Source organism: Taeniopygia guttata, chromosome 1, assembly GCF_048771995.1.
Source record: "Taeniopygia guttata chromosome 1, bTaeGut7.mat, whole genome shotgun sequence".
Classification (NCBI taxonomy): Eukaryota; Metazoa; Chordata; class Aves; order Passeriformes; family Estrildidae; genus Taeniopygia; species Taeniopygia guttata.
This window is the reverse complement of record NC_133024.1, coordinates 37,903,129-37,925,345: the sequence shown is the minus strand read 5'-3', so window position 1 is coordinate 37,925,345 and position 22,217 is coordinate 37,903,129. Positions and strand designations below refer to the sequence as shown.

The 22,217-nt window shown below is 43.3% G+C and overlaps 1 protein-coding gene across 2 annotated transcripts; it reads right to left on the bottom strand.

Moving 5' to 3' along the window:
• Positions 1–824: 824 nt before the first annotated feature.
• On the bottom strand, positions 825–21,836 carry PANX1 (pannexin 1). 2 transcript variants are annotated; one of them, XM_072927205.1, is made up of 5 exons: positions 21,316–21,836; positions 11,701–11,840; positions 7,106–7,329; positions 4,983–5,653; positions 825–3,134 (listed from the first exon to the last, which is right to left on the bottom strand). In XM_072927205.1, the coding sequence occupies exons 1-5, from the start codon at positions 21,767–21,769 to the stop codon at positions 3,058–3,060; spliced, it is 1,566 nt and encodes a 521-aa protein (XP_072783306.1). In that variant the 5' UTR covers positions 21,770–21,836; the 3' UTR covers positions 825–3,057. The 2 variants fall into 2 exon arrangements, with proteins under 2 accessions (XP_072783306.1, XP_030125347.4); XM_030269487.4 differs by having other exon boundaries at positions 825–3,143; positions 21,316–21,833.
• Between the last annotated feature and the right edge of the window lie 381 nt (positions 21,837–22,217).

Sequence of the window (22,217 nt, the reverse complement as noted above, 5' to 3'; positions counted from 1 at the left end):
CTTAGGCACTAAACCAGTAATCTAGTAAGCTGCTATTAAAACATCCGCTGTTACAAATAAGGGGAAAAAATGGACCTAAAATATATCTTTGTTCTAAAATGGACTGACAACAACCAGAGGCAGAAAAACAGTGGGTACAGCTGCTTTTAGAGGGACACCATCTGCTAATGGAATAAACATTTTTACTTGTTCTCTGCAGTTTAAATCTCAAGTTTAAAATCTCACAAGACCACTGTAAGGCAAAGCATGAGCAGAGCAACTAGTTACGACTCTCCTACACTTAGAGTGTGTGGAGAAAGGGCAAGAAGGAATGGCATGGACCAAACCTGAACCTTGACATTGTAATTTTACTTTCTGGAATATTTAGAAGAGGAATATTTACAATAGTATAGTGGTGAAGGGGCTTAAGATGGACTCTTTTCCTTAAGGCCTAAATTGGCATCAACCCATCTTTTGAAAATGGCAAAACACAGCAAGAGCAGTGCCACTAAAACATAAGTAGAACTGAGCCGGGCAGTTCAGAAACACACCTTGAAACAAAATGATGCAGCAGAAAAGTATGTGCTGACACTGTGGCCAATTTGTAGACAGCAAATTACATAGCGGATATGCTATTTATCATGTGCTGACATTTTCTGTTGCTCTGACAATTTTATGAGAACACAAATAAAAAGAGCAGAATTATAATGCCTGTCCAAAATGTTTCTCAGGGTTTAGCATCAGACCACATGTATTTGCACTGTGGCAACGTGTAACTGTTCCTGGAACCTTCGGACCCTTACGCTGTTGTAGTTCACAAAACTGATCTTATTTTAATAACCAAGAAGGATTGATAGGCATTTTATTGAGCACTTAAGAAGACAATAACAAATCCACTGCAGCAAGTCATATTTTTAAATACAAAAGGGGAATTAGTAAAAAGTTAGGTACATATCCAACATGAAACATGAACGTGTGGCTTTCGGGAGCTTTGAATTTTAACAACTCTACTTACATCAAACAGTTCAAACACATCCACATCACAAAGTCTTAGTATTGCACTATAGCTCCTTGTCCAAGACATACAATGCACTGCCTACATACAAAGGACCATCAGCAACACATCAGCATAGCCAGACAGAATCTAGGAAAGGTCAAAGGAATTGTAGGCTTGGTGGCAGAAGTATGGCAGTAAAATTCAGCAGTGTGGACCACCAGTGTCCAACATAAGCCCTATTTTGTGCTGGTAATGCACAAGGCATTGCAGGATTGCAGCTGTGCTTCTGTCCTGGGCAGAGGTAGCATAAAACTATGGCTTTAAAGACTTCTTTTAAAATAAGGCTTGCCTTAGTTGAAAGCCGTAAGAAAAGTGAAGAGTTCTTGTAATACTAGCCCTAAGTGTAGCACAGCAGCACTTTCAGATCCACTTGTTCACAGCAGCTGCTGAATTCAACTGTGGACATAATCTCTGAAATCTGCTGCAGCAGATAAAGAGTTCTGTGCAAATATGGTAACGCCAATTACTCGTGTTTGCTCCTCGTCCACAACCATATGGAGAATGCCAGCAGACGAGAGCACAAAAGTGCGTGACACCAAGGAACTGGAAACTGGAAGTCCTACCTAGCTATAAAAAAAGTCTTTCTTTGTTTAAAAAGCCAACTTGGAAGAGGTGGCAGGTAAGTAATTTCACTTTCATGGACAACATAGAAAAACAAGTCAGTATATCACATGTGTGAAAGATATACACTGCCACTGTGGTGCTTCACTCTCCCCACCCACCTCACCTTGCATCTAATATTTCAAGATAAAGGTCATTTTAATACTCAATGAAGGTTGAGGTCTTGGGCAGAAGGGACAACATTAATGCTGAATTCTACCCTCCCCAAATGATGTGATAACAAACCTATGTACAAACACTCCTCCTTATTTTGTCTGTTCCAATACACTTAAGCATCTTTTCTTTAATTAAAATACAGTTACAATGTGTATGGGGAAGAACAACCTTTCATAGTATTCACATCTACTTGACCTTGGCTGTTGGGTGCTTGGCTCTGCCGACGTATTTGGGTGCTACTTTAATACAAGTTAGTTTGTATTCTCAAGTGTGGTTTGGAAGACAGCACAACTAATAGTGCATTTGATACTACAAACACGTTGAGAAAAATTCTACACATAAAAACATTACAAAATAATTTTGACAAACCATTACAAAAATAGAACGAATTTCACTGATCTTCAGTCCAAAACTCCAAGGCGGATGTATTAGACATTTAAGACCAAAACAACTGAGGGATAGAAATTAAACCAACACTTAGCTTACACATCACTATATTTTGTAAAAACATTGTTAAGACATTATTAATTTATTAATACATAGAAAATTCAAAATCCCTAGTATTTACAGTACCTTCTTAACACTAAAACTGTAGTCTCTTTTCCACCAGTGTCAAGTACTTAATCCCATACATCAGTGTTGGGATGACTAACCGAGACATCTCAGGCTGAACAGAGTAACCTCTATTTTTCCCATGAAGACACAGCCAGTATCAGTGGCAGCCACCACTCAGGACATATTAACCAGATTCATTATAAAACCCCACCCCCCGGCCCCCTTTTCCAGGCCAGAGCCCAAAGTTACCTTACTTAAACCCTAGAACTGAGATGGCCACTGCTGCAGAGCAACACTTCAGAATGCAATGCGGCCCTATCTTTCTGCTACCTTCAGGGTTATGTTCCCATCCCTGTCCAGCATGGAGTGAGCTCTGTCCAGCTGCCAGTTTCAACTGCATTCAATGCCTATTGCTTGTTACTCATGACAGAATTGTTTTGTTTGTGGCTTGATGTGCTTTGTGTGGTTTGATATTTTTAATAAATAACGGAAGTGTACAACATGCCTTTTCAGGCACAAGACTCCTGATTGTTATACACCAAATAGTCTGTAAACCAGTCTGGCCTCTGGGGAACTGTCAGGCAATTGAGAACGTTGCATTCAAAGAGCAGCACCTTGTGCTGAGCACAGCGGGGGCGGAGGAGGAGCCTTTCCACAGAACGTGCTCCAGCTCCTGCACATGGGAGGCATCAGCACGAAGAATCTATAAGTCTTTGGCGAAGTCTCTTGTCTTCTCTCGTATTCACACTGCCACTTGCTTCACGGTCTGTCAGAACTGAAGAGAAGAGGAAGAGAAGAGGAAGAGAAGAGGAAGAGAAGAGGAAGAGAAGAGGAAGAGAAGAGGAAGAGAAGAGGAAGAGAAGAGGAAGAGAAGAGGAAGAGAAGAGGAAGAGAAGAGGAAGAGAAGAGGAAGAGAAGAGGAAGAGAAGAGGAAGAGAAGAGGAAGAGAAGAGGAAGAGAAGAGGAAGAGAAGAGGAAGAGAAGAGGAAGAGAAGAGGGACATCAAACCCCTGGACAGCTTCTGGTGCACAAAGGAACTGCCACCACGCCCATGCTGCACTGCTTGTTGTCCTGTGCTGCCTCCACTGTCCCCACGCCCAGCACCAGGGTGCCCTGCACATCGCTCTGCCAGAGCCAGCAGGTACCACTGGTTTGTTAACACAGCCCCTAATAAAAACATGCTGACACCACAAGGGAGAGAGGAGAAGATGATGAGCTGTGGGTAAAGCTTTGCTGATGGGTGTGGAGCCTGCAGCTGTCCTCAGGCAGAAGGAGAGGGGCTGCACCAGCCAGAGCTGGTCACATACACAGCACTGGAGGTTCTTTCTGCAATCCATTTTAACAAAGCTTCAAGCATTAGCTTGTTCTGACCTAGACAAAAATAGATCTTGGAAGTGTTTTTGTGAGGTGAAAACAATCTCAAAACTTCTGCTTTCAGATAAAAATGAGTCAGATTTTCTATTAACCTTTTCAGCTCCTTGAGTCCAGATCTCCACTTAGGCTCTTATATTTTACTTCCAAACCCATCTGTCATTTCAAAAATGGACAGAACGCTGTCAGAATTACTCCAAGCTGCTGCACAAGAGCTAGTCGCCAAATGGGCTTCTGTTTCAAAAAGAATTCTGCTTGTTTGTTCTGAATTCTCCTGTTGTATAAATTGACTTCTCCAAGTCTTGCCTACCACAACTGCTTGACTCAAGTACAGAGGAACACCTAACCCCTGGATACTGATGCATCTTTTTTATTAATAACAGGGCATAGCTTTATGAAGAGAAAATAGATTTATTCTTTTCCTACCTTTGAAACAGCTCTTTAACTTTTCCTCAGCATTGTGCTCACATACTCAGGTAAGTTTCTAAATGTTTTAAAACATCATTACTTGGATATTTGACTTCTCTAATTCTGCACTTAAGGAAGGAACTGGTTTCACAATTAAGATATGCCACATTTTTTAGGACAGAATCCTAGACTATATCATAGATGAGTGATTGCTCAAGCTGACCATGTCTGCAGACTGATGGAATATCCAGAGAACTGCTGCACCAATCCAGATTGATTTGGACCATTTTGATAAAACTCTCTTTACAGTCAATCTTCCTTGCTCTCTATGAAAGCGGGAATAGGAGTGTGTTCACTGATCCCAGTCCCACTTTCCTTCTTTTGTCATTTCCTGTTTCTCTGCCAGCAGCATTTCTGAGCATCAGACTTATTTTTATATTCACCCACGACTTCTGCCAAAGCTTGAACAGAAGCAGGAGCAGCAGTTACTACACTTTGGAGCCAATTTCTGAAGAAAAGTCCTGAAACTACCAGCTTTCTCACTGGAGCTGCTTCAAGCAGAACCCACCCTAGAGCTCTCCTACTGTGCAGGGGTTCTTAGGCAGTTAAAGTTCAAACAGCTGAAGCCTGGTAGTGCCAGAGCAGAGATGTCAGCAAGGACCACCGACCCAACAAGTAATCCAGGGTTTAGCTGTGCCACAGACTTACACCACCACAGTCTTCTGAGGTTACAGTACTTACACAGCAGGCAACACAGCAAGGACTAAGGAGGTCCATTATCTTACAGAAGGTATTAGTAAGCTTTTGGTAGGAATACACATCTAGATCAGCTTACCTTGTAACTCTGTCGCATCTTTTTCCAGCTCTTCTGAAGTTGCTTCTTCAGGCTTCTCCAACTCAGCAGTCCCTGGCTTCCCATCTATAGTGTCAGTCTTAATAGTACCAAGGTTTACCAAAAGCTGCATGACATCAAACTTCTCAGAAACTGCAATGTTCTCCAGCACTTTAAGGCATTTAAATGATTTAAGTTCACTCACGTTTTCCTCAAGAAAGAGGAGGTAAAGGCTTAAGTCATCAAAATGCTTTGACTTAAGTTTCAGAACATCGAAAGTTGGCAAGATTTCATACACTTTGAGAACACCTGAATTCCACCTCCATGGAACAAACATTGCATACACTACCAGGGGCATTACCATCAGGTAAACTATCAAGTTAATATAGCTGAGTACCTTGAAGACACCAACAGCAATAAGTTTGCACTGAACCACTTCTGGAACAGTTGTGTCATTCTTAAGGATCCCAGTTTTGATAGTACACAGAAACTCATCACTCAGAGAGGAAAGACTAATGTAGTAGCCCAGATAGAGGCATGCAAGGAAAATAATTACTAGTGTGAGCAAACGGCATGTAATATATTTAATTATTAAGCACTTGGAATTCTTTTTTGTCTTCAGGTACTGCTCCACAATTGGGTATTTAAAGTAGCTTTCAGGTATTTCCCACAAACTGAAAAAAGAGAGAAAAAAAAATCAAATCATATAGATCAGATGCTACAACATTCACCTACTCCAAATATCAACAAAACCTAGTACTCTAAATGAGATAAAAGATTGGAAACCTTCTTAAAATCATAGAATCACAATATGGCTTGCATTAGAAAGGTTCTTTAAACATCATCTATTTCCAACCGATCCCTGTGCTCTGCCATGGACAGGGACACCTTCCACTAGACCATGTTGCTCAAAGCCCCATCTAACCTGACCCTGAGCACTTTGAGAGACGGGACATTCACAACTTTCCTGGGCAACCTGTGCTATCCTCACCATCCTCACAGGGAAGAGTTTTTTCCTAATGCCTAATCTAAACCTACTTTCTTTCAGTTTAAAGACATTCCTCCTTATCCTTTCACTATATGCCCCTCTAAAAGCCCCCTCTCCAGATTTGTTGTATATCCCTTTTAGGTACTGGAAGGTGCCTTAAGGTCTCCTTGAACCCTTCTCTTCTTCAGGCTGAACAACCCCAGCTTTCCCAGCCTGTATCTGTAGGAGAGGTGTTCCATCCCTCTAATCATCTTGGTAATACTCTCTGAACCCACTCCAACACGTTCACATCCTCTTACTGAGGTAAATCAAGGGTAGTTTTATTGAAGTCAACAGAAAACCAATAGAATAGCAGATATATGAAAAATATCAACACTCTTACTACAGAAAAGTTGTTTAAGAAACAGAAGAGTTCAAACGGTGGAAAGAAGGGAAAAAAGTCTAGCCCTCATGGGAACAAAATATTTTTGTTCTTTTCCTCTACGAAACAGGTGCAGTAAGCAAATCCATGCAGAAAAGCAGACTCTCCAAGCACTTGTTCAATAATAGAACACTAGAAGGCTTTTTATTTGCCAAGACCTAACTCCACATTTAAAAGAGACCTAAGACTGCTGCACTACTTGTAACCCCACACAGAGAGAAACAGGTACCCTTGACCTGCAAGGAAACAGGAGCTGGATCTGGTTGGAACAGTGCACCAACTTGATCAGAATGGGAGGGGGTCGCTTTTGTGGGTTTTAATGTTTGGGTTTTTTAATAATTTTTTTGATCTTAAAGAAGAGGACATGACAAGTAACTTGACAGTGTACAAGAACATCGAGAACTGAGGGCTGAAGTATCTCTTTTCTTACACTGTGCTGGGCAAAACTACTTAACACCTACTGCAACTAAAGAAATCAGAACATCTCAGGCAATAAGTAATCCAAAGAGCTCATTACAGTTTTCTTTGAAAAAAGAAAATTATAAGCTCTAGCTCCAAGAACCAAAGTAATAATTTCAGATATTTTCTTTTCTTTAACCAATCTTAAAATTGTGTCGGGTCACCATTCAAACCTTTGCAATAAAATTCTAAGTGGGTATAAATGTTACATCTGTTACGAACTTGAAGAGTGGAGAAAGCCAAGCCCCAGCATCTTACCTCTGTGTCATGTTCTCATTAGCAGCTGGAATCAAGTCAGTAGGGTCCCTGGGGTCTCCACTTCGAATGCTATTAGCAGCTTTGATTGCCCTGTTATAGGCTTTGTCAAGCTCTTCCATAATAAATTTCAGGTCTGAGGAAAGGTGAGGTGCTGCAGTGAAGCGCCAGAACAAACATGGCAGATACAGCAGGATGGCAACAAGCAGAAGGATGTATGGGAAGAACTGCAGAGGGGAAAAAACTCTGATTAGGCTTCACTCTCATAAGTAATAAGTAATAAGTCTGCCTATCACCATGGTTCCCCATAAGCACCACGTTTCCTAGATGCCTATTAAATCCCTATGATTTTATTTAAATCCTTCTACTCAAACACAATTTTGTGATTATTTGGGATATGCAGGGAAGCAAAATCTCTTTTCAGACAGCTCCAGTAACTTTGCTGCTGCTTAGAGCTTCCCCCCACCAACGGAAAAAAAAAAAAAAAAGCACACAGAATAAAGGTGCCATCCTGATAACATTTTCAACCCTGATAACAAGTTCTGCATATTCAGAACCACCAGAGCTGACATGGAGAAATACAGCATTAACCTGGGAAAAAAACAAATAGCACAGCAGAGCAGCTATCAGAGGGGCTGACTGAAAGAAGACAGCATCACCTAACTCTCCCTCTCTGATGTGTCACCACTGTTCATAGCAACTAAAACACTCCAAATACCAGCAAAATCTCTCCTGCCCTCCATTAGCTGTCAGGAGGTAAATGAATAGAGTGCTACAGTTCTGCCTCTGCCTGCAAACACACTCAGAGTGCATGACATCCAGTGACTGTAATACTTCAGGGTATTTAAATAATTTCAGATAACACCTAAATGGAAACCAACACACAGCATCAGAATGGTCTGGTGTTAACGCAGCACTGAGAAGTCAGCCCTTGCATGGTCACAACTGCTTAGGGCATGTGCTAAAGCAGGTATAAAATAAAAGTCTGAAGTTTTTCCATCTTTCTTCTATTCATCAACAAGTAGTTTTTGTCATGCAATTTTATCTCTAATTCCTCCCAGCTTCAGGAACAATGGTGCTTCTATGTACTCTGATATTATATTCGAAGCATAGAATTATACATAACATTACCCTTACAGACACATGATGTAAGACAAGCAGTTTGTTAATGAAATGTACTGCAAATTCAGCCAACCTCTAATTCATTACTTTCAGCTTTTGATAGTAAGCACACTCAAATCTAGCATCAGTTCATAAGAAACTTTAAGTTAGTTGAACAAATATGAAACAGATGCAAGACATCACAAATGTAACAGCCATGTGCCCATGCATGTTCATTGGCAAAGGCAGAGGAGATTTTTAGAGGAAGCTTGAACTGAGGTCATTAATCACTGCAAGTGGAAAAGCTACACGTACATTTGCAGGTATTTAACAAGATGAAAATCTGGACTTAATATAACTATGTTAACTTGTGTTTGCATTAATCAAGAGAGATTAAAGTTTTGCATGCACAAAGTAAGTAATTTGATGTTATGGAACATTTTATTCAGGAAAATTACTTCGAATATCACCTACCATTAAAGCAAAATCCTGTGTTATTATCGGCAGTAGGAATGCATGTGATGTATTAGACCATAAATGACTGACTTCCCCTACCCACAGCAGCCCATAAAAACTGTGCAGAGCTCTGCTCTCACTACTGCCTCTCCCTCCTGTTTGCACACAACAGATAACATCATCTTCCTTCTCCCAGGGGTACACTTTCCAATTGAGATTTAAAGCTCTGACATGTCCAATGTATTTTGGACATCTCATCATCAACACAAGAATTTGGTCTTCTTATTTGTCACTGCTAACAATGCCACCAGGTTTGAGTCCTGATGCCTTGGTTTACCCAAAACTTCATAATTTCATGTCCAGGCTCTATCAGTCCTCTGAATTCTGTGTTACGTAGAAATAGAAATTATCTGTTTTTGAACCCATCTTATACTTATCTAAGCTGCTCTAAGGTGCTGCAACACATTTTCCATAGGTCTTAACAAATGCTTAAGATTGCCTGTATAGCTGCAAAGCCTGCTGGACTCCACTTACACCTGTGTTGTACACCTCTGAGCCACCTTCCACTGGTGCCAGGTGGGGAAGGAAACAACAAAGGCACACCTGATGTAGTAATGAGCAACTAAAATGCCTTACAATGGTTTACACTGCTTGGATTGAGTACTCACTCACTTCAGATTTTACAGGCATAAGAAGATTTATTAATTCCCTTTCTGACCCTCAAAACTGGAAATGCCATCAGCAGTATCCCATATAATCCTAGAGATCTCTTTACCCCAAATACTACAAAGACATGTAGTAAGAGGCAAGATAGTTTTCACACTGAAGTCACAGCCCCAAACCTCCATTGTTCCAGTCTCCACTTCTTCCTCTATTACTTAGAAGAATTCTGCACTTGTGTAGCACATTGGCATCAGCCTTCTTGCTCTGTCCCAGATGTCCTCCAATGTCCCCCTCTAGCCTGCCCTCATTAGACTGCTGCCTTAAAAAAAACAGCCTCTGCCATCTTGCCTCCTCTCCCCAACTCCTTCACCACTGCTTCCTCACCCAGAAGCAGCACACTGCTGGGGAAAAGGCACATTTGCTATGCATTTGCTGGGCGGCTTCTCACCAGGCTCTCATCACTCCCAAAGCTGCAGCCTGTGGCAGCAAAAATTGAACTCTGTGCAACTCTTTTCTGAATAGTCTCCAAACCAGAGCAGTACATGATCATCAGTGCAGCTCTTTTTGTTTGCAAACAAAAGTCTGCATTTGTCATCTTTTCCACAGCATCTGATGCACAATTCCATCCTTCTCAGATCCTGGCTTTTTAAAAATGAAAGATACACTTGTTCCATTTGTTAACAGTAGGCTTATATAACCAGCAAATTGTTTTCAATAATTAAAATTTAAGATCTTGAATGACAGGCAGAAGTGAAAATGCAAAGTCATCTGGTATGAGTCCTAGGTTTCAGAGAAGCAGACTTGGGTTGTCCAGCTCATCTGACTACATTTGACAATCAAACATAATGACTTGCTATTTTAAGAAGAGGACTCTGTGGTATTTGTGCAGAGACAACCACATACCATCACCCTTTTTTTTATGGTTTAATGGCAGGAAACATCATATACCATACATATCATGGAGGAACTGCAGCAATTTCTGAAAGAGCACTAGTCAGCAAATTAACATGAGTTGGATCATAAAAGTATGAGTGCTTAAGCTATCTGTGGCTGACAAACGAGCAGACTTAATGCTATCAGCAGATGACTATCACATGAAATTCAATAGAAAAAAATTGAGTAACAAGAGCTCATTCCCTCAAGAGAAAGGGGCAGCAAAATATCCAGGTTTGCAGGTGGAGTTTCCAGCCCTGTGAGATGTTCCAGCAGCTACGACTGGCCTCTGTAGAAGGTCTGTCTGAAGTGGAGTCCTAGTTGTGCAAGGAAAAGTTTAGGCTAGAAACAACAAAGTCTGGCTTTAATGTTCATGAAACACATGCCTACTGGTTATCAGTATCAAGGTTATCAGTGGAGCTAACAGGAGAAGCCAACTGTAAATCCTCAATTAATGATTTGAGTTAGCAAACAAATCAGAGACAGCCTTGAATAGTCTCTCAGAGATTATACCACCAGATGACTGTATAATAAAATCTGAGGCTCAGGATAGAGAAGCAAAGCCAGAAGTACATGTACTGCAAGTCTCATACCTGAGCTCCCTCTAGCACCAGGTTCTCCTCTGCTCCCAGGTGCCAGGGGTTTATTTGCTGGGGCAAGTATTAAAGGGGCTGAAGAAGGCAGAACACAAATTTGCAGAGCCCAGCCAGCATTTCTTACTTTGGCACTAGCACTGCCCAAGCAGGCCAAAGATGCCTCTCGAGTTGAGTCAGCTCCAGGCATTGGCATGGCATTAACCCAGTGTGTAACTCCTGCCAAACCTCAGCTAACTGCTTTGAGCCAGATCAAGTATCTTAAAACTTACTAAACTTTTAGCCCATAAAATAAACCTCTTTCTTTATACGATACTGCTTTACCTGAAGCAATGAAAACCAGCTCATTTGCCTGCAGACATGCAGAAGAGCATGCTGAAGACAGGGGTTAAAACTGTTGGTACCACTGATTAATTTCACCAAAATATCTATCTGCCACAACTCTCTCTCTCCATGCACAACTGTCCAAGAGTAACACAATAAAAATATAAAATGTTCTTATTACCTTGTTTTCCTAAAATAAGTTTTTGTAAGTATTAAGGCAGTTGCTGTGTCCTGTATTCCAGTTTTAAAATAGTTCCTGGCTAAAGCCAGGTGAAGCATTCACTCCAGGGCAACACAGCAACATTAACATTACTCTTGCATCAGATAACTGGTGACCCCTTATTTAAAAGCAGAAAATACCTTCTCTGGTACTACCCTCTTTGGGAGGAAGGGAGAGAAAAACATTCTAAAAATAGAGAGTCAAGTCAAAGGCAAGGACTACAGCAGAGCAGAGAAACAAGGAAAGTGAGGCAAAAGTAGGTTTCTATGTGGGAATAACTTTGCCAGGAGATGGAGACCTATACATACTTTATGCAGCCACAGGGGTATATTTTCTAAGTTGTTGTGGGATGGTTGCTTCTGCTGCACAGCTGCCCAGCAGTAGGAGTCCACATAAGCAGCTTGTCGCCAGGAGAAAGAGCTGGGTGCAAAACAGCTTATCTGAGCACCTGGGAAAACAAAGCAAAAGTTCTTGCATCCTCAAAAGACTTAAAAAAAAAAAAAAAAGAAGAAAACAGGTTTAGAAAGAAAAGCGCACATTTAAGACATTATGGTACCCAAAGTTGTCAGGTTAAGCAATCAGACAAAGCCCAGCAGTTCTGCAGGGAGGAAGGTCCTGAGTCCCTACTGCCCCCAAATGTAACTCCCACAGGGATCCATCTGAGGATGCTCCTAAAGATTGAGACAGCATATTAGAACACCTATATTTTAGGCCTATTTCTGTAAGTTTTGTGGGGAATGTAACCTTTAAGACCTTTCCCACTTGCACTTAACTCAGGTTGGCCAAAGCGGAGCTAACAGATACAAAGTGTGACCAGATCAGGCCCAGGGCAACAAATACCATCACACACCATGGTGTCACAACTTCCCAAAAGCACAGCCTGCAGCTCCCATGTCTACTGTAACAAGACCTCAAACACCATTCTTGCAGCCTGGCAGTCCTTGCAATGATGGAAGGGCAGGTTTTCCCAGGGTGCTGCCACTTCTGCCTCTGAGACTGCAAATTATTTGGAGGGGCTCAAGTTACATCTGTGAAAACAAAGGTTTCCTCCTATAATTTTTGGCAGAGAAATTGTGGCCCCAGACACCTACAAAGGGTGCCAGGCCCTCCCCCATAACTGCAGTGATGTGCTGTGTCCAAGATTATGCATAACACTGTCATTCCCCCTTACTCTCAGGACCTCTCCAGCTGGTCAGGAGCTTCAAATTAATATCAAGGCCCTAATTGACAGCAAGAGCAGCTATTTACCAGCCTTAGGGTCAAATTCTGCCCTGGCCAGTCACAGGTACCAGGTGACTCCTTCCACAGCATACTTCAACAAGGAAAAGTGGTTATGGGACATGGAGTACCAGTGGCTCCTCAAATAATGCCAGTAAAACAGGATGAAGGGGTTCAACTTTCTTTCTGAAGCTTTGATAGTGAAAGCAATCCCCCCAACACAAATACATTTCCACCAGAATTTCATAAATGTTGCAACAGGACAGTCATTTCACCAAATAATTACAGAGGACATGGCTCTTCCATGAACATTTCTTCTAAGTGCACCACTTACAACACTTTTGCCAATATCAAAAGACCAACAGGGGAAAATGTGCTATATTTTTTCCCCTTAACACATTCATCTAAGCTATGCTAATGGAATTGTTCTCTGCTTTATGGGAGTAAGTACATAATATAAGCCTGTATCATTTGTTGTGCCATTTTGCTGGTTTAGTTCTCAGGGAATAACAACTTCTTTTGGAAAAGGAGCCAACTGCATTTGCCTTGTATCTTGTATGGCCTCTTACAATGTAGCATAGTCCAGGAGGCTTTATGAATAAAAGCCTTTCCATATGAGTCACTATTATAATTGTTTCTAGGACTGTAGTATCATAAGGACATGGTTGGATCATCATGGTTTGACCAGTCACAAGTCTCCTTTATGGAAAACAAGTTACTGTTTATCGGAGCAGAGCTCACGTGATTTAGCAAAATTGGCACCAGACTAGCACTTGCACTCCCCCAAAGCCTTGATTTCTGGAAATCAACTGTTAGTTGTAGAAACAAAAGAAATAATATATTGCAGGAAAAAAAAAGGCGGGGGGGAAAGAAAGCAAAGAAAAAAGCAAGCATTTAATGTCTGCTCTCCACTGGATAGGAACCATTCATGCCCTGCTCTCATCATTTAACCAATCTCCTGCTGGTGGCTGTGCCCAGTGTGGAGCAGCAAACAAGTGACCCTTTCAAGAGAAGAGCAATGAAGTGTTCAGAAAGATGCTTTGTCTTATTCATGTTTGTGCATCCACAAAAAGAAACACATTCCATGTGTTCATTCTTATTAAAGGGTGGAACACCACTTAAAGTGATGGAGTGTTTAAAAGGCAGGAGTGAGGAAAAAGGCAGGCTGGCCCCTTCTCCCAAACTAGTGATGAAAAAGGCAGCCAGCCTCCTTCTTCAAAATGTCACGCGCACAGCTTCATAGCAGAATAGCTACAGCTGTGCCAGTGCTGCAGCAGAGCAGTGACCATCACTCACAGTCCCAGTGTTTCACAGCAGGGACACTGGAAACCTGACTTGGGAGCCAAGCAGACAGAGCTCAACCTCAAGCAGGGGGACACTCCAGTTGTTGGACTGGTTTTTAACTATCTGATTGCAGTCTTGTTTGTAAACACTTGTAAATTCAAATTACAACTTTGCAGTAACAGTAGTAATGTTAGGACTTATACAGGGAAGATGTTTTTGTGCATCATCCATACAAAACACAGACCATTCATTACATGCCTCAGAAAATGGTCACCATTTTCCATCTTTTTTTTTTCATTCCTTCCTTCTGTTCTCCAAAGGAGTAACAGCAGTATATAGTGATAATTTATTTTATGTTGGACTATTCTGGAGGAAGTTGAAAAGAAAATCTGTGGTTTCTATTAGAGAAATTTGGCACAGGGCTACCTACATGCCTTCCATAGACCTGCTGTGCACACAGCTATGCCCAGGTCTAGTTTATGAGAGGCTAATAGCCCTCTGCTACCACAGGAACAGCCTCCTGGCTTGGTGACATGAAGCCATTCTTGTCCCTTGCTCCTGCAAGTAATAGCCTGGGAAAGAGAAAAGCCGCTAATAAGCCCATAACAACAGGGAGATAAAATATACAAACAAGAAGGATGAAGACTAACAAAAGACTGCCTTTGTTAAGCAGTTGTCACAACAGTCTTTGGCCAACTTATCATTACTCTTGGCAACGGACATTTTTTGTAATAATTTCCTGATACTACATTAGCTTTGGAGAGGGAGCAATAGGGATTTGGCTTTTACTTTTGCAAACAAATGAGGATGAAAAAATGCCATTTATGATGGCTGTTCTGAAGACAGACCACCCAAAAGAGCCGAAGAAAACTAAGGCAGCAGCAAGTGTGCAGCCACATATGAGGAAGAGTGCTTTTCCAAGAGCGCTAAGGTTACCAGGTGGAGCTGGTTGTTGGGAGCAGCAATTACTTGCTGGCATGCAACTGAGTGCAGAGTACAAGTCTGAGTCACAGCAAGGATGAGATGTCACCCCACACAGCTGTGGCACATCTTCATGGGTACTTTGCCAACAAACTTCCAGCTATTGCCTCCACATCTGTAGCACGAATACCCTTTTCTTCCCCTGCAAATGGATCTTCTGCAGCTTCTGCGCAGGAAATCTGTGTATGAGAAGAAACTCTCAGAACCCCAAGGAAATCTCAGACTGAAAGGAGAACCTGTGCTCAGTACTGGACAGCTTTACTGGGTCCAAGGCAGGATGACCTGAGGGATCAGCACCCTCTGGATGCATCCTTCACAAAAGAGAGGGTAAAGCCAGCAAGCCAGACTGGTTTCCTCTTCAGTAGCTCAAAAGCTCTCTGCTGATTTACACAGCTAATTAAGAAACTGCAGCTAACAGACAGGACATTCAACAATCAATGTTAATCATAGGCTTAATTATTTTTCTTGAACCAGGATCAAATTCATGTAGTTGACAAGACTAAATCTTCAGTAAGTGATTATTTGGGTTCTAATACACTGCAGTCACTGCAAAAAGATTTGCATACACTTGGAGGAACACCTGGCCATTAATTATTTCTATAATTTTCCACAAAGCAAAATGAACTTGTCATGATACCCAAACATCTGATTTCATCTAGCAAGAATTATACTCTTTAGCAGCCACTAAACAAAAACCTAAACAAGAAAATCAAGGCACACATAGACAATGTACAGACTGCCAGGCATCATCCAACGCACATCCTCCACACCAACATTAAAAAATATATTAAAGAATGAAAAAAGGAATCCCAATGCATACCAAAGAAGAAACAAATGTACATGTGGAAAGCAGACCTGAAGGAATGACCAAAGTGGAAGGCTGGGTGAAATAGAATGTGTTGAAGAAGAAAGTACGGAGCAAATAAATGGGTGCAGTGGAGAAAAGAACCTCTTCCCAGTGTTACTTTGGTAATGGAGTGTGAGCAGAATGTAAAGCTCAGGTGATACAATGTTTAAGTGAAGTGGGACAGAGAAATTAACAGTTATATTTCTTTCTCTGCCCCTCAGAGAATCATGCAGTGGGAAAAGAGCTGGGTATTTATCAAGCATAGCTTTCAGAGTGATAAATTTTTTGATTCATGGGAAACAGGAATTGTGAATTAAATTTCCACCACTGAGATTTCCACTACATCTTTAAACAAAGAGTTTCCCTTCATCTGAAGGAGAAGCATTATGAAACAGTGGCAATGACCATTTAGCTTCCCTGCCAACACGGGTGGTACCCCAAATCTCAGGCAACACCAGAGGCTCACAATTTTTACATTTACTCTGGTAGCTAAAGCAGCTTACCATCATTTCCACAGGAAATGTAAAGCTGGCTCTATAGGAATTAAACAGAAAAAAATCTAACCAACAGCAGACGATGCTCACACAATGACAGTTTAGAACTTGATTTAAAGCAAATGCTTTTACAAGTTTGCCCTGGCTGCCCGGGCAGGCCTGTGCCTGATGCTGGAACTTCTGCTCTTTCCTGAGCACTCTTACATGCCAAAGAGCAGCACAGTGTATCCTGCTGGGATCTGCACCTCTGCTGACAGAAGTTCTCAGCCTGTTTGGCTGCTCTGGGCTGAGGCTACTCACACACTTGTCTCAGTCATTCATTAACACCCTGGATTTCACAGCATCCTGCTGAATTAAATGCAAGGTGTGCAAAAGTCAACTATTACATACAGCCTGCTTCAGCAGCACTGGGAGGGGTTTTTCCAGCTCTCAGCCAGCAGCTTCCATAGTAATGGTCTTTGGCTTAATTACACCCAACCCGACTTTAGCCCCAAGCTCTTACAAAGTCACAAGATAGGATTATTTCCTAAAAGCCTCCCCAGGAGCTTGAGAACATGAAGGGAGAGGGACATCAGCAGGGAGTACCAGACAGGGGGTAGCAGGAGAGGAAAGGAGCCCGATTCAAGAGTTAAGACTAGTTTTTTCAGTATATTTGTTGTGATTTAGTCACAATAGGCTTTTTTTTTCCATTTTCTATACATTTTATTCTCATGACTGCTTCAGACACATTACTAACTTATATAGAGAGATACAGGCCCAGATGGACATGCAGTAAGGGATACTGGTGCCATTGTGGCTCCCACAGAAGCTTCTGGGATGCAGCACCCAGAGCTCCCCACTAACAACCTTCACTGTGTTTTCTGTCAGCCAAAGCACCTCAAATCCCACAGGCCACCAACTGCAAGGATAAAAACTAAAAAAAAACCAAACTGGGTGAAAAAAGTGCCCATAAATTAGGTGGAAAATGAGCAGGGCAAGTAAGGATTGTCACCACTGGGCAAGTCCAAAGTGGTCAACGGGGACATCAACCCCGTGGTGTGCAGAGCACAAGGCATGGCTCCACCTTCCCACCACTGAGCACCCTCCAGCACGGTAAGATACACCAGAGAGCACCAGTGAGAAATAAGATGGTTTTAATGCAACAAATCTCCGTTTCAGGTTCATGCAGATGCTGTGGGTTGGCCCACATGACATGGTACTTTATAGCCCAGCATCTGCCACAACTGATAAGCCAGCTGCACTACCCAAGCCTTCATTATGATTATAACCAAGTTTCCCAGCTGTCTACATGCAACACGTGATGGTTTGTGTGTCCTGGAAAGGCCTACAAGGTGTTTGCTTATATGATAAAACAGAGAAGCTAAAACACATGGATTACTTCATCCCAGCTACATATGAGCCATGCACAACCAACACCCAAACCAAACATGTAGTAAGGGCTGCCGTGGCCACCACAAAATTCCCTTCTTCTCTGCTCTCTCCCTCCCTTCTCATCCCTTCCCAGCCATCACCTCCCACACAAGGCTATAGTGAATGCAGCCAGTACAGGCTGCCCATTGCACAGCTGTGCCTGGAAGCTGCACTATGCAAACATCATTTGGTGACAAGCACAGATGAGCAGTTCACAGTTACCTTCCTACAGAAAAAGATGAAAATATCTGATGTTGAGTGGACAGCTCTCATATCTGCTTTCTTTCAGCTGCAGCCTGAGACACCCATTGATACTTTTTCCAGAACTAAGCTGAATTTTGGCAGAGGCCAAAATGAAGCAGCTTGTTTCAATTTCCTTTCTGCTCATTTGACTGTAACTTAGGGCTGCAGCATCCTGCTCCAAGCAGCACCCTGGGAACAAATATCTATGTTTTCAGCCAAGGTGTCTACAGTAAGAAAGTACATCTTGCAATACACACAATCTGATTTCAGAAACTGGAATCTCAATTCTGACTCAGAGCTGTTCTTACTAAAAATGGCACAGATAAAACTCTATTCATTTCTGGCTCGTACACTGATGAGGGTGCCCCATCTTTCAGGGGATTTTTTTCCCCTTTATAAGAAGAACTGCTGATTTAGCTATATTTAGATGGTTTATGTTACCATACTACCTGACCACCTCTAGTATAATTTACCCAAGAACTGCCAAATAATATAAGGAAACAATACCAAGCCACAATATAAGGAATATACATTTACAACACAATCCTCACAATGGTATTGTTATTTCCATTTTCCCATTCCCAGAATATATAAAATTGCATAAAACTATGTAAAATTGTATAAAACAAGGTCTAGTGCAAAGAGGTAACAGGTGCAGGATTTCAAGTAGCAAATATTCCCAGGGATAGCAGACAACAGCTCAGTCACTGCTTAACTACTACCAGAACCAGCTTTAAGTCCTCACAAAATTACAACTGAATATGGATTTCTAAAATATAGCAAACAGTAAACTCAGATTAGTTCTTCTCCCACCCCTGAAGAATGCCAAAGCAGGGTGCAGGCACTAACCCCAGGATTTCAGCACTGCTCATTGGCTGGGTGTTACAGCTGGGTTTTCCTTGCCTCCAGCAGAGAAATCCTCTGTGATTCAACTGGAATCTCATTTATTTCCTGAAACTCCCATCAAAACTAAAGGTTACTTGGTGGCTTCAGAAAACTTCCATAGCCTTTGCATACATTTTAATAATTTTGCACAATTAAGAGCAACTGCGTGTAGGAGGAAAATTGCAGGTGTCTGACACCACACTGCAATGGAACAGGAAAGCAGAGCAGGAAGGGAGGGGGACAGGATGAGGTGCCAAGAGAACCTGAGGTGGGAGGAATACAATTATCCCAACAGAAATAGGAGCTGAGCATTCATTTTTGGAAAGGGTGTTCAGTTTTTGTACTCTGAGGCAGGTATTTCCACCAAACATTTTCACATCCACCTCTGAGTTGCTATTTTTCAGATGCAAAAATGAACCATGACATTTTCGCTCAGTCTAGTGCTCCTGAGCTTTTTCAGAGCATGATTATATCACAAAGTGTTTGAAAACAAACTTTGCTGTCTATTTCATCACCAGCTGAACACCACAGCACAGACAACCAGGCATTTCCAGCTCCTAAAATCCTCAGTGTTCCTCCAAATGCTTTAATGGGAGCAGTTTTGGGCTGTCCCATAAGCAGCCAGCCTGTTGAGCTGCAAGGACTGTGTGGGAAATAGGTGACAGCTGTTACAGCAGCATGGCTGATTTACTATCACTTTCTGTATGAACAACACGTGGTGCAGTTTCACCCATGCCCGGAAATAACAATAAAAAGTACTTCCCATATTTATTTGCATATTTATTTTTCAACTAAAAAAGCCCAGTTTTCAACCCAATATTTTCTTCTAACAGGTTCTCAGGATTATAACCAAAAAGAAACACTAGCGATGCAGCCCACATTTCCATTCTTCCTTTATTAATCTACTGCACTCACAGATTCAATTTGAAATAGTTTTAATATTGAAATAATTGAAAGACAAAAACTTAACTCATCTGAAAGAAAGGCACACTTTGCTGAACTCTGCAGTTCAACTGTGTGTTTAATCTTTGTGTAAGGGAGTAAAATAAAAAAAAAAAAAAAAAAAAGAAACATTAGTACCCAGCCTTCAACTGGGTACTGTTCAACTGTTTCAAACTGGATCCAGCACTTCTAGAGTAGATGTAGAAAGAATTAAGGGGCCCATATACAAGCTACTGTATGGAAATACACCTCTTTTTCATTGCTTTAAGAATAAGAAATGTGCATCTATTAGTAGCAGATCTAAAACTAAAAGAAGAACGTTAGAGTGCCAAAAGATGGATGTTCATCCAGGTCCGAGATGAATAGAGCTGCCACGGGGTTCAGATCTGGTCTCAGCATTCCCAGTCTGGTTGTCCTTCACTTCCCTACACAGTTGTTGCGGCCCACAGCAATCAGGTGCAACAGGGGTGTAGCTGCTTGTAAATACAGCAATCTGGGGCATCTTATCTCTCAAGCAATCTGGTATCTGACTAATGATGGCTTTGCAAAGATTCACCACTCATCCAAAGTTTCATTCCAGTTTCAACTCTCCTGACATTCACTTGGCCCAAACCTGTATATGATGGAGATCAGGTATATAACACTGAATGCCAATAAACAGGTACATGCAGCAAATCAAACTATCTCTTTGAAAGTCTGGAAATCCTGTGATTCAGCCTCCAAATGGACAGTATTACATATATACCTTTTAAATCTTCATTATATTAGCAAATCATACGAAGGCTTGGGTGGAGGACACCTTAAAGATCATTTAGTTCCACTCCTCACACCAAGGGTTGCTGCATAATCACTTTTGTAACTTGGGGAGGTGGGCAAATAAAAATATAGTGAAATCATCGGAAAACTTGGCCTTTTACCTTGTAAAGCATAGTTTCATCTACCGAGCCAGAGCAGAAATTGGAAACTGAACTGGAACGGCTGCAGGAGGGGAGAGGAGCAGCGGAAAGCTTTAGAGAGCTCTCTCACTGTCCATCCTGCGGATGACCAGCCCCACCGAGCCGCCTGCAGCGCAAGGCAGAGGTCTGCCAGCCCTTCTCCGCGATACCTGTCCCTGACAGCTGAGCGACACCGAGATCCTAATGCCGAACATCCCGAGCGCCAGGAGCGGCGGCAGACGGGCACTTCCCGGGGCACATCCCAGCTGGCTGCTCCGGTCCGAACTGCGCTGGGAAACAAAGGGCGGCACGGCTTTAGCGCTCCCCATCGCCCCCACGGGAGAAGATGCGCCGGCTGGGCTGACAAGGCTCCTGCCCGGGAGGTGCTGAGAGAACGGCAGCGGGCAGGGAATGCCCCGGCGAGGAGCAGGGCACGGGAAAGCGCGCGGAGGGCCGGCCGGGAAGCCCAGCACACCTGGATGCGCCTGCCGCCAGGGATGCTTTCCGGGAAGGCAGCTTTCCCTCCCGCGGCCCAAAGGCGCCCTCCGCCCTGCCCCGAGCGGGAACCCGCCGGCAGCCGAGCGCAGCGCTCAGCCCGGAGCTCCGCTCCGCCGCCCCCCGCCCGCCGGGCCCTTTGTCCGCCGCGGGAGCGCCGGGAGGCGGGAAAGGGGCTGCCGGAGTTACCGATGGAGACCTCCTGGGCGAAGGCGAGGGAGATGAGGAGCAGCGGCAGCCCCACGGCGATGCAGGTGACGATCTTGTCGAGGGCCAGCTCCAGCCGCAGCCCCTTGTAGCGCGTCTCCGGCGGCTCCTTCAGCAGGAAGTCGGAGAAGACGTACTCGGTGGCAATGTGCGCGATGGCCATGGCCGGGCCGGGCTGCGCCGGGCTCGGCTGGGCTGGGTCAGGCTGGCTGGGCCCCGCCCGGCGCGGCTCGGCTCGGGAACGCCCCCGCAGCCCGGCCCGGCCCCGCCCGGCCCTGTGGCTCGGGAGAGGGGCTGAGCCAGCGCCAGGGGCCCGGCGGGTCGCAGAATGGCTTGGCTTGGAAGGGACTTTAAAGATCCTGTGGGCAGGAACGCCTTCTGCTAGACCAGATTCAGCCTGGCCCAGAACACTGCCGGGGATGGGGCATCCACACATCCGCAGCTTCTCTGGGCAACCCGTGCCGCTTGTGCTGCCGTCCTCACAATAAAGAATTTCTTCATAAAATCTATTCTAAACGCACCCTCGTTCAGTTTAAAGCCATTCCCCTTTCTCCTATCACTGTGTATCCTTGTAAAGTGTCATTCTCCCTCTTTATTACAAGCCCCCTTAGGTACTGGCATGCCACAGTGAGGTCTGTTTAGAGCCTTGTCTTCTCTGGGCTGAACAGGCACAACTCTCCGTGTGTCTTCTAGGAGAGTTGCACCAGCCCCCGCACGGAACATCTTTGTGGCTTGCTCTGGATGTGCTGTAGCATGTCCATGTCGTTCTTTTGCTGGAGGCCCCAGAGCTGGACACAGCGCTCTGGGTGGGATGTCAACAGAGCAAAATAGAGGGGCAGAATCACTTTGCTTGTCCTGCTGGCCACGCTCTTTCTGATCAGGTT